Source organism: Capra hircus, chromosome 12 (assembly GCF_001704415.2).
Source record: "Capra hircus breed San Clemente chromosome 12, ASM170441v1, whole genome shotgun sequence".
NCBI lineage: Eukaryota > Metazoa > Chordata > Mammalia > Artiodactyla > Bovidae > Capra > Capra hircus.
The window spans coordinates 83,798,153-83,811,159 of record NC_030819.1 but is presented as its reverse complement, the minus strand read 5'-3'; the positions used below and the strand labels follow the sequence as shown (position 1 = coordinate 83,811,159).

At 39.6% G+C, this 13,007-nt stretch overlaps 1 protein-coding gene across 3 annotated transcripts in view; it reads left to right on the top strand.

Annotated features, from left to right (window-relative positions):
• Nucleotides 1-12,503, top strand: part of DIAPH3 (diaphanous related formin 3) — a 582,111-nt gene extending 569,608 nt beyond the window's left edge. For all 3 annotated transcript variants that reach the window (XM_018056821.1, XM_018056820.1, XM_018056822.1), the window contains one exon: nt 12,094-12,503. In XM_018056821.1, coding sequence (XP_017912310.1) covers nt 12,094-12,356 — 263 coding nt within the window. In that variant the 3' untranslated portion in view covers nt 12,357-12,503. The remainder of the gene's footprint in view (nt 1-12,093) is intronic.

Below are 13,007 nucleotides of genomic sequence, written 5' to 3'. Positions count from 1 at the left end.
TTAAGGAGATGGATGGGAATTCAACCTGTTGCTTTCATTTACTTTCACTGGCCCCGTCTAGTCTCTGGTCATATGGGGCTTCAAAGAATAACAGGAAATATAATCGGCACCTGTAGTAATGAATGTAAGGGGAATTACCAGTTTTCTGTATCAGCCTGCAAAACATTAGATATAAATATAAGAAAGCCTTGTTGTCCTTATATGTGAATAAAATATATGGAAAAAAGATGTACTATAACTATAAAATACATATTGGATTTTGAAGACTTAGTACAAAGGAAAAATTAAGGATTTTGCTAGTATGTTTTTTATTTTGCTTACATGTTGAAATGATAATAGTTGACATTGGTTAAGTGAACTGCCTTGTTCAGACTACTTACACCTGGTTTCCTTTCCCAGTTTTTAGGGTGACCACTGGACAGTGTTAAGTAGCATATGTAGCTCGCTTTCATGATGCTTGTTGTATCTCCATTGGACAGTGCCATTCTAGACTCTAAGCTAGGTCCTCAGGAGGCCAGAAAGCACAAACGTGTACATTAAATAAAATTTAACATGTCATCAGTTTCTCAGAGTGTTATTCTGAAGTGTTTTCTTTGGGAAGGATTAATATGAAGTAAGGTGATGAAATTATGGCATGCTTAGGTTTTGTCACTCAAGAAATAATGTTTTAAACACCTGTTATAAAGCAGGCACTATTCTAAGAACTATTTTATTTATTCTTTGTGAATGAAACAAAGATTGTTGCCTTTGTGGAGCTTACATTCTAGCAGTTAGATCAGAATTAGATGATATGAGTTTGTTTTTCTTGCTCCTTGAACATACTGCTTTTGTTTCAATATGGCTAGTGAATGTGACTCTGTGTGGTAACAGGCTGGGGAAACCTAAAGAAACATTTTCATATATATAAAGTCATACCTAAAATTATTTCATTTAAAATCATCTTCATTACAAATGTATTGCAGGACTGAATTCTCCAATGAATAAATACAGAGAGTTTTAAGCAGATTTTTATTAGGCTGAAAATCAACTTCAAGTTTATAAGGTTATATTTAAAAAGATTCTCTGAGCATCAGTTTTAGTGTGTTTTGGTACTGTTGCACTAGTTGGATTTGTTTTTTCTGCAGAATTTTGGACTACTAACTGAGTATGGTTTTACATGTTCACAATAGAAATGACAGGACCCTGAATGTCTCAAGGCCTGAGCACCAAGCATGGTGGATAAGTACTTAGCGGGTTAACTGAGTTAACTTAACAATTACTTTAGCTCATGATCTTTGGAAGAATAGTTGAATAAATTGTGGATGTTTGGCTTGGCAAAGATTTGGGGATTGTGATATCTGCCTTTAAATAGTTGAAGAACTAGTGAATGGAAGAGGAATTAGACTCTCTTTTTTTAAAATATAAATTTATTTATTTTAATTGGAGGCTAATTACTTCATAATATTGTATTGGTTTTGCCATACATCGACATGAATCTGCCGCAGGTGTACATGTGTTCCCCATCCTGAACCCCCCTCCAACATCCCTCCCCATCCCATCTCTCTGGGTCATCCTAGTGGACCAGTCCTGAGCACCCTGTCTCATGCATCGAACCTGTACTGGTGATTTGTTTCACATATGATAACATACATGTTTCAATGCCATTCTCCCAAATCATCCCACCCTCACCCTCTCCCACAGAGTCCAAAAGACTGTTCTATACACCTGTGTCTCTTTTGCTATCTCGCATACAGGATCCATGGGGTTGCAAAGAGTCGGACATGACTGAGTGACTGAACTGAACTGAACTGATACAGGGTTATTGTTACCATCTTTCTAAATTCCATATATACGCATTAGTATACTGTATTGGTATTTTTCTTTCTGACTTACTTCACTCTGTATAATAGGCTCCAGTTTCATCCACCTCATTAGAACTGATTCAAATGCATTCTTTTTAATGGCTGAGTAACATTCCATTGTGTATATGTACCCCAGCTTTCTTATCCATTCTTCTGCTGATGGACATCTAGGTTGCTTCCATGTCCTGGCTATTACAAACAGTGCTGCGATGAGCATTGGAGTACACATGTCTCTTTCAATTCTGGTTTCCGCGGTGTGGGATTGCTGGGTCATATGGCAGTTTTATTTCCAGTTTTTTAAGGAATCTCCCCACTGTTCTCCATAGTGGCTGTACTAGTTTGCATTCCCACCAACAGTGTAGGAGGGTTCCCTTTTCTCCACACCCTCTCCAGCATTTATTGCTTGTAGACTTTTGGATCTCAGCCATTCTGACTGGCGTGAAATGGTACCTCGTGGTTTTGATTTGCATTTCTCTGATAATGAGTGATGTTGAGCATCTTTTCATCTGTTTGTTAGCCATCTATATGTCTTCTTCGAGAAACGTCTGTTTAGTTCTTTGGCCCACTTTTTGATTGGGCCATTTATTTTTCTGGAATTGAGCTGTAAGAGTTGCTTGTATATCTTTGAGACTCTTAATATGACCCTAGTGGGAAAAATCAGTAGGGCTAGTGAGTAAGATCTTAGGGGAACAAACACTAGATAAATAAAAGTTAAAATATTTAATTATTAGAGGAATATATTGCCTTGTGAGATGGTGAGACTATGACTACAGGTCTTCAGATTTAGACTGTAAAACCATTGGATGGGATTCTGAGTAAAGGGAATTCAGGCTTTGGATAGATGGTTCTGGCAACTCACCAAGGGTCTTTCCAAACCTGAGGTTACATGCCTCGATATTATATGATTCTATGAAAGTGAAATGGAGTTGAAATAGCACACCTTACTCATTTAGGAAAAAAAAATCTGTGCGTTTGCAGTATCTAGTAAATGTTGACTTAGGAAATATACAAAATAAAAATACATAAGCACACTATAAGATACCACTTAGAAATGGCCTAAGGAAAATATTTAGTTCCTATAGTATTCATCTGGTTATTTTCCAGTACCACTTCCTGGTCATTAGCACGGAGTTTAGGCTTCTCCTCAAATCTTAAGTGTAAAGTCCTCTTTCCCTTTCACAATATGTCTTTTGCCATAGCCTCATCCTCTGCCCCCAGAGCTGTGGGGGAGTAAGATGTGAATTATGTTTGCTGGAGGCAAGTATAGAAGTCTCTGTGACCTTGAGGTTCATGGACTTTTCTAAACCTAATTTCCTCATTTATTAAATGTTAGTGAAAGTGTTAGTCGCTCAGTCATGTCTGATTCTTTCCAACCCCATGGACTGTAGCCCACCAGGCTCCTCGGTCCATAGTATTTTTCCAGGCAAGAACACTGGAGTGGGTAACCATTCCCTACTCCAGGGGATCATCCCAATCCAGGGATCAAACCCAGGTCTCCCACATTGCAGGCAGATTCTTTACCATCTGAGCGACCAGAGAAGTTGTTAATACTTTTATCTTAGAGTTGTTGAAAACATTTTTAAATAACACGTAAAGAGTTTAACATATATTATGTATCCACTAACTGTAATATCAAGCTATATATCTGTGTAATTTGCCTGCCTTCTTCCTCATAAACTGCCAGACCAACCCATGAATTTATATACTATCTGGTATCCATCAGCTGACAGGCAATTGCATACTTTAAAAACCATTTACTTAATGGCTGCTAAGCCACACACTGGTGACCACTAGTGCCTGGTAGCTTGAGACAGCTGTCAGTGACAGATAGCAATACTAGTAAACAGACGCTTTGGTTGGTTTTGGTATATAAAAGTTATGAGGAAGTTGCTTTGCACGTGAAAGTTTGAATTGAAACTGTGTTTTGTGATTGTGCAGAACAGCAGTGCTGTCTTTAAATTTTTATTCAAAGGACAGTGAAATAGACCAAGACTGAATTATTGTTATTATTGTTCAGTTGATCAGTCATGTCAGATTCCTTGAGACCCCAAGGACTGTAGCACACCAGGCTTCCCTGTTCTTCAGCATCTCTCAGGGCTTGCCCAAACTCATGTCCATTGATGAGTTGATGATGCTATCCAACCATCTTATCCTCTGTCATCCCCTTCTCCTCCTGCCTTCAGTCTTGCCCAGCATCAGGGTCTTTTCCAATGAGTCCGTTCTTCCCATCAGGTGGACACAGTATTGGAGCTTCAGCTTCAGTATCAGTCCTTCCAATGAATAGTCAGGACAGATTTCCTTGAGGATTGACTGGCTGGATCTCCTTGCTGTCCAAGGGACTCTCAAGAGTCTACTCCAACACCACAGCTCAAAAGCATCAATTCTTTGGCATTGAGCCGCCTTTGTGGTCCAGCTCTCACATCCATACATGACTACTGGAAAAAAAACACAGCTTTAACTAGATGGACCTTCATCGGCAAAGTAACATCTCTGCTTTTTAATATGCTGTCTAGGTTGGTCATAACTTTTCTTCCAAGGAGCAAGCATCTTTTAATTTCATGGCTGCAGTCACCATCTGCAGTGATTTTGGAGCCCCCCAAAATTAAGTCTGTCACTGTTTCCACTATTTCCCCATCTATTTGCCATGACGTGATGGGACCAGATGCCATGACCTTCATATTTTGAATGTTGAGCTTTAAGCCTCTTTCACCTTCATCAAAAGGCTGTTAGTTCTTCTTCACTTTCTGCCATAAAGGTGGTGTCATTTGCATATCTGTTATTGATATTTCTCCCAGCAATCTTGATTCCAGCCTTGTGCTTTATCCACCCTGGCATTTCTCATGATGTGCTCTGCATATGAATTAAATAAGCAGGGTGACAGTATACAGCCTTGATGTACTCCTTTCCCAATTCGGAACCAGTCAGTTGTTCTGTGTCCAGTCCTAACTGTTACTTTTTGCCCCACATACAGGTTTCTTAGGAAGCAGGGAAGGTGGTATGTTATTCCCATCTCTTGAAGAATTTTGCACAGTTTCTTGTGGTCCACATAGTCAAAGGCTTTAGCTTAGTCAGTGAAGCAGATGTTTTTCTGGAACTCTCTTGCTTTTTCAATGATTTAGCCGATGTTGATAATTCGATCTTGGGTTCCTCTGCCTTTTCTAAATCCAACTAGAACATCTGGAAGTTCTCGGTTCATGTACTGTTGAAGCCTCACGTGGAAAATTTTGAACATTACTTTCCTAGCATGTGAACTGAGTGCAATTGCATGATAGTTTGAACATTCTTCGGCATTGCCCTTCTTTGGAATTGGAATGAAAACTGACCTTTTCCAGTCCTGTGGCCACTGCTGAGTTTTCTAAATTTGCTGACATGTTGAGTGCAGCACTTTCATGGCATCATCTTTTAGGATTGGAAATAGCTCAACTGGAATCCCATCACCTCCACTAGCTTTGTTTATAGATACGCTTCCTAAGGCCCGGGATGTCTGGCTCTAGGTGACTGATCACACCATCGTGGTTATCTGGGTCATTAAGATCTTTTTTGTAGAGTTCTTCTGTGTATTCTTGCCACCTCTTCTTAATATCTTCTGCTTCTGTTAGGTCGATACAGTTTCTGTCCTTTATTGTGCCCATCTTTGCATGAAATGTTCCTTTGGTAGCTCTATCTGGAAGAGATCTCTAGTCTTTCCCATTCTACTGTTTTCTTCTATTTCTTTGCATTGATCACTTAGGAAGGCTTTCTTTTCTCTCTGTGCTATTCTTTGGAATTCTACATTCAGATGGATGTATCTTTCCTTTTCTCCTTTGCCTTTAGCTTCTTTTCTTTTCTCAGCCTTTTGTAAGGCCTCCTCAGATAACCATTTTGCCTTTTTGCATCTCTCTTTTCTTGAGGATGGTTTTTATCACAACTTCTTGTACAGTGTTACTAACCTCCATCCATATTTCTTCAGGAACTCTGTCTGTCAAATCTAATCCCTTGAATCTATTTGTCACTTTCACTATATAATCATAAGGAATTTGATTTAGGTCATACCTGAATGGTCTAGAGGTTTTCCCTACTTTCTTCAATTTCAGTCTGAATTTTCCACCAAGGAGTTCATGATCTGAGCCACAGTCAGCTCCCGGTCTTGTTTTTGCTGACTGTATAGAGCTTCTCCATCTTCGACTGCAAAGAACATAAACGGTTTGATTTTGGCATTGTCCATCTGCTGATGTCCGTGTGTAGAGTCGTCTCTTCTGTTATTGAAAGAGAATGTTTGCTATGACCAGTGAATAGAAGTGTATATATCTAGTTAATGGAAAAATCCTAATTTAATTTTGTTATCTCCTTTATTCAGAAATGGCTTTTATCTGTCATCTCTGCTTTCTTTTGTTTAAATTGGGGGAGTAATCTTTTTTGTCATTTTTGTTTCTACTTAACTGGTTTCTATAAGAATTTCTTGACACTCCTAAAAGATTTTTAGGTATATACAGAATGCCCTTTTGATCTTTTCTTTTATCATTTTTTATATGTTTTCAATACAAAAAGTAAAATAAACAGCAAAATGAAGCAAAGAAAAGACAATTATTTATAGCACCAGTAAATCAATAGTAAGGAAAACCACAGGGGTAAAGGCTGCGGGTGGCCAGCAGTAACTTCAGTTATTGCATAGATTAAAAACATATATTTGTCACACACTTTACTATCATGTAGGCCCAGTAGTGCTTTAAAATTATATTTATGGGCCATTTTTTCTCCTGCCAAAGAAATGGTATTACTGGGTAAACCAAACAGCTACTTAGTAGGTCAAAGTAATAGTTAAGAGCAAAAGGTAAACAACTGTAAGGAGAGATCAAATTTCAGGAAGACTGAAGAGATGCAGTCAATTTAGGACACCAGAGTTCTATATTCTTCCTCCTGTCAAACTGCCACAGGCTCACCATTGACCAGAAAAGGCAGGAGCTCAATTTCATATTTCATCTGAGAGTTGGCACTTCTAAGAACCCAGTGCCCATTAGAACCACAATGTGATGGAGGATCAATACTGACTTAAAGGAAATAATGCCTCTTTCTGAACCATAACTGATATTTCCTGTAGCAGAGAGGGTTTTCCCCAAGGGCTGGCAGCCAGAGCCTTACCCTTGCCTTCTTACCTCAGGAAGCATAACAGCTGTTGGCTGAAAGGCTTTCTCATTTAGATGCCAGGTTACATACGTTTATATTTTCTTTTTTCTCAGCGACTTTCCCGGTTCTTGTGTCTTTTCTGTTCCTCAAGAAATGATGCAAAAGTTAACTCAGGATGGTGGGTTGGGCATGGTTTTTTGTTTCTAGCTTTCTTTGTCATCCAAATCTGTATTCTGCCAAGGTCATGTTGGATCCAGCCCAGTTTGTGATTTAAGGCTTTTATTCTCTCTCTCTCTCTCTCAGGTCTAGCAGATTCTCTGTATTTGAGACCCATTCAACTTTTCAGCAATTTCCAACTTTTCATTTAGTTTCAGAAAAAAAAAAACAAAAAACCAAAAAAAACTGTGTGGGACCGCAGAACCAATTCTATAGTAAGAATCACATAAGGAATTAAATTGAAATAAGTGAGTTTCCCTATCTTAAAGGATAATGACATGTATTCTCACCCTGTTTATTTCCACAGAAACATAAATAGTAGATGTGTAGATTGGATTTCCTTACTGGCCTAGGACTAAAAATAGCAGCTGGCCCTGGCCCATCTGTACTCCAATCACCAATGGCCTGGATATTGGCAGTAGTCCTAGATAGATCATACTTCTTTTCACAAACGTCAATTACAATATCTTAAAGGTGAAAAAAAAAAAAAAAAAAAACCTTGGATTTGATTCATAAAATAATAGCACAAATTTCCTGTGTCTGCAGAACTAAGGAAGCATTCTACTTCACCTTAATGTTTTCATCTCCATTTAAAGAGTCCATGTGTCCAAGTGTGTCACCTTGTATTTGGAACTAATTTCACATAAAAAAAAGATACAAGTTACTGGCCTCAAATTGCAATTTATTTCGTAGCTCTGAGCACCTGTGTAGAGTTTTCGCCAACTTGCAGAGTTGAGGTATCACCCTGATGTTTGAAGTGAACCATTTAAAAATTAAGTGCATGTTTTTTGTGTGGAATTTGGGTCTCCAGTTCAGCCCACAGGAAACCACCAATAGCAGACTTTTCCCTGGTGACTCAGATGGTAAAGCGTCTGTCTACAATGTGGGAGACCTGGGTTCAATCCTGGGTCGGGAAGATCCCCTGGAGAAGGAAATGGCAATCCACTCCAGTACTCTTGCCTGGAAAATCCCATGGACAGAAGAGCCTGGTAGGTTATAGTCCATGGGGTCGCAAAGAGTTGGACACGACTGAGTGACTTCACTTCACTGGGTCCAGCCCACAGGAAACCACCAATAGCAGACTTTTAAAATAGTATCAATAGTAATGGCCAAAGATACCTGAACCAACATTGCAATAAAATGTATAAAAGAGAACTTCCAACTTGGGAGCTTTCTCTACTCTAGTTTGCAGTGGGACAGGGGAAAATTAGCCTACCTAATTTCATTTGTACTTTGCAGTTTGGGATGTGACTTCCTCAGTGCTACAGCTTGGGCCTCCCAAGGCTGAGAACCAGGATGGAGACTGTTGGGATGCTGAGAGATAAAGGTGCAGGCTGGAGGGAGGTGTTACCAAGGAATTTCTAACAGCTATACGCTCATTCTAAAAGGAGCTCTCTACTTTCTTTCTTATTTCTTCAGTGGTCTCAGGAATGACCTCTTTTTATGTTATACTCTCTTGTCTATTGCTTCTCAAGAAAGATTCTCCGTCTAAAACCACAGAAGAGTTACATGCCAGCTTGGTTTTTCTTCTTATCACTTTGTGCCTAAAGCTAGCCCAAAACTATCTAAAGTTTTCCCAATAGGGTAGAAACGCGTTAGCCTGTATTGGCTGCCCAGTGTTATCCACGTAATTCTCTGCAGAAGCAGATGGTAAAAGAAAAGCCCATCCTCTGCTGGGCATTTCATCCTTGGATCTGATATAGGTCAAGTAAAGGAGAACAAAAGCATCCAAGGGGTGTGCCGATCTTGTTTTTAGCAACGCTGGTTTACTAGTGGCCTTGACGAGAGCTGTCTCAGAAGAGTAAAGGGTCAGAAGGGAAGACCCCCGGAGAAAAGAATGGCAGCCCACTCCAGCATTCTTGCCTGGAGAATTGCATGGACAGAGAGCTTGGTGGGCTACAGTCCACGGGGTCCCAAATGGTCAGACAGGACTGAGCGTCTGAGCATAAAGGGTCAAAGGCATGATTAGAGCGGGTTCAAGGAAAAAAAGGGAAGAAAGGAAATGAGGCAGCAGTATTGGCAGTTCTTCTGAGATGTTTTGTTACCAAGGCAGCCAACAATGGAAGAGAGAATGGAGCAGGTTGTGGAGACAGAGACATTTCTTCTTTAAAGATTGGGGTCGTTACTGCAGAGTACCTGTATGCTGAGGGAAATGGTTTCTTGAAGAAGGAAACCTTGAAAGTGCAGGAGAGAAGGCACAGCTGCCACAGGATGGAAGTTGGGTGCCCACCCTAAGGCAGGGAGCATGGGGGGAAGGAGTGTGGATGCTGCAGTGAGCAGCTGATGGAGGGTCTCTTCTGATCCCTCTGTGGGTGAGTGAGGTGAAGGTGAAGGGGAGCAGGCTGGGTGTTTGCTGGGAGAGCAGAAGGGAAGAGGGTGGGCTAGGAGAATGGACAAGGAGTGCCAGGGCCCTGTGGGGATAAAGGTTGTACCTGAAGTTCAGAGTCAGGCGTTTAGGTAATACCAGGAGAGAAAAGGAGTCTACGTGTGACCTTGGAGATGCTGAGGTAGCTGACATAGGTACACCATCCACAGAGTTATGCAGGCAGGAAGTCTGTCAGAAAGCATTTTGAAGCATGAGTACAGGACATTGCTATTATGAAACTTAGCTTTGAATTACTTAGCACTTTTTCTTGGCAAAAAGCTTTTTAAATTTCTTTAAGACAGCCTTAGTATCTCCAGAGACAGCATTTGGCTCCTGCCACTGATTTACTCAGTAACTAAGTCTAAGCAAATGATTTAACCTCTTTTTGCTTTTACCTCTCAATCTATAAAATGACAGTGGCAATGTTTCGAGTGCAACAAATGCTTTAAAAATAAAAGTGCTACATAAATACAAGCTATTAATAAAATGGCATTTCAACCTTCATGGGTACGGTCACGAGAAAGTCAGAAAGGTCAGAGCATCTGAACAAGCCTTGGGTGGCAGAAGCCTCACTTGCAAGGCTTGGGCAGAGGAAGGCACAGCCAGATACCTCGAAGGAGCTGTCACCCTCATCCTTGCCTTTAGTTCTCACACCTGCTCTTGGAGTTTGACTATTGAAACCTGAGACTCACAGAGGTGAGCTAACCTGTAAAGCCAAGGGGTGGGACTTGGACTTCAACCCCGATGTACCTTAAAATCCCATGCTGTTTTCATTTTGCCACACGCGGAACTGGGCTTGATACATTATAGCCAGGAAAGGTGTGGAATACTTTATGTACAATATAGACCTATATTTTAGCCAATCAAATCTCTTCTCTGTCATCAAAAATGTAATGAGAGTTGCCCAGCAGCAAAATAAATTATAGTTTGTTGGAGATATCATCATGATGGAGTTGCTTACAAGAACTCAAATGACAAGAAAAGATAGGAACGTTTGGGAAGGAGCAGTAAGCAGACTAAAAATCTGCACTTGGCTACAGTGCAGTTTTCAAACACTTTGGGGCAGGAGAGTTGATGCTAGGAAAAGAAAACCTTTGTGTGTGGTCTTGGGAACTGTAGGAATACAGTGTAAGCTGTGCTTTTTACTGCAAACATGATACGCACGTTATCATTCCTAAGAGAAAGTCACTGCTCTGTAGATTTTTACATTTGAGTAACAATTGCCCAGCTGATAAAGAAGGTGACAGGAAGAGTGTATTTATTTTCTTCCAACAGCTAAAAGGTGATCAGACTTCTAAAATTTGTTGAGATTGTCCAGAGAAGTGAGTAAAATACTCATCCATCACCGGGAACCCCAGACAGGAAATGGCAGTGCAGTAAATACCTTCAGCAGCCGCCTTTTAATGTACAAGCTGTTTTCAGTTGGAATTTTCAGCACTCACATAAAACACACTGTCATGAGTGACTGCTTCTGCTCCAAAGTCATCACTGTTGGGATAATGGAACATCTCTCAGCGAATAACCAAAAAACTTTAAATGTCATGTCAAGTTTGTTGAAGCCATTTTCAGGCCACTTTCAAGGTTATGAAAATATTGAGGGTTCTGTGTTTGTTTTTTTTTGAATTTGAGATCTACATGAGATTACTCATGAAGTTGTACAATGTAAGAGTTAATTAGGAGAAAATCTGTTGCTCTTTGGGAAAGTCAGTTGGCTAGAGTCATTTAGCTGTTAGCTGTTATACCTCTTGCCTCACAGCCTGGAGAAGCTGAGATTGCTGTCACTTACCAGTGAAAGAGTATACATGTGTGTATACTTTACAGGTCTGTATTGATATATGTGTATGCATTTGGCAAATTGTGACATTATTTTGGTTTGCTAAGAAATTTTGACAATTTGATTTTTAATTTCCTGTTAGTTTTTCCTTCTTTTTATTTTCAGAAGGAAATTAATCTCATTATTATTCAAACTAATGCCTGTCTTAGGTGTAGAAATAAATTATTTGCCCAATGCATATTTATTGAGCACCTACTTTGCTCCACAGCCATCCTAGGCACCAGTGTTACAACAGTGTTTAGAACAATCTCCTTGCTGTCAGCGGAGCTTATGTTCTAGTGAAGACATAGACAGCAGACAAGTAAGCAAGTATATGATGTGTCCAGTGGTCATAGGTTCTGTGAAGGGAAAGACGAGGTTAAGACAGAGTGATGAAAAGGTAGAGTGCTCTTTTAGATGGATGATCAGAGATGGCCTCTCTCAATAGCACTTGAGCAGAGACCTGAATGAAATGCAGGACCAACCTTGCTAATAACTGAGTGATGGGCGTTTCAGGCACAAAGGAAGCAGGAAGTAACCATTAATACTAATGAAATAGTTGCCTATTTATATTTTTTAGCTTATTCTTAACCTCTTTGTGTTTATTTTAAATCTACCTTACTCTTGAATATTTTTTAGTTTAGTCTGTCAAAAAGGACTTGTTTGTTGAGAATACTTATTTCAGTGTTTCATAATGTGCACAATCCTTGCTTATCACAGTAATAAGTTTAATGTTTCTTTCTTCCTTACTGTAGGAAATCAGAAGTTGCAGTTGACAGAAGGGTCACGTTCACACTACAATATCAATTGCAGCTCAACAAGGACTGCAGTCGCCAAGGAGCTTAATTATAATCTAGACACTCACACTTCTACACGGAGGACCAAGGCAGTTGAGAAGAAGGAGGCCTGTGATGCAGAAAGCAACAGAGAAAAGGAAATGGGACTTCTTGGCTCTGTTTCTAAAAATGAACCTATTCCTGAAGTTGAAGCCCTGCTGGCAAGATTACGAGCTTTATAAATTAAACTGGTAAAAAAATGATTAAGCCAAATATAAAGGCATGCTCTAAGCTATAACACTTGAAAAAATTGCATTTTATATCAATGACTTTATATAGTTTTAAATTAGGATATATATTAGAAAAATAAAGCTAAATACTTGATTGCAGTGCTTTTCCTATGTACTTGAGGTTTTGGCTTATTCAGGATTGTAATGGGCTTTAAATGCTTTTCTTGTCTCCTGGTGTTTGTGTGTTCTATATTTGGTGGTTGAATTATACATAATGCTTCAGAGAGCAGGTAGGTGGCCAGGTGTTCAGCAGTGTGTCCTTAAGAAAATACCATCTTTTCAAGTCACTATGATTTTTACTTTACTATTTTCAACATTAGTGGACATCAAATCATCAGCCTCCAGTCTTGCTACATACCCATGTATATTCCATGTATGTTATTTATAAAGGGCCAGGTTTCTCCTTAATTGGGATCTGTATGCTATCAACATAGCACGGAAAACATAAGACTGGATCTAATAAAGCTGTGAGGAGATGATTGGTAAGCTCATTATGATCATTGTTGAATCCATGTTAATTAGACCCTGTTGGAGACTGTATGGCAACTGAACACATTTCCAAAACTGATGTAATAGGAATATATGTCCTCTCTTTGCAGAACG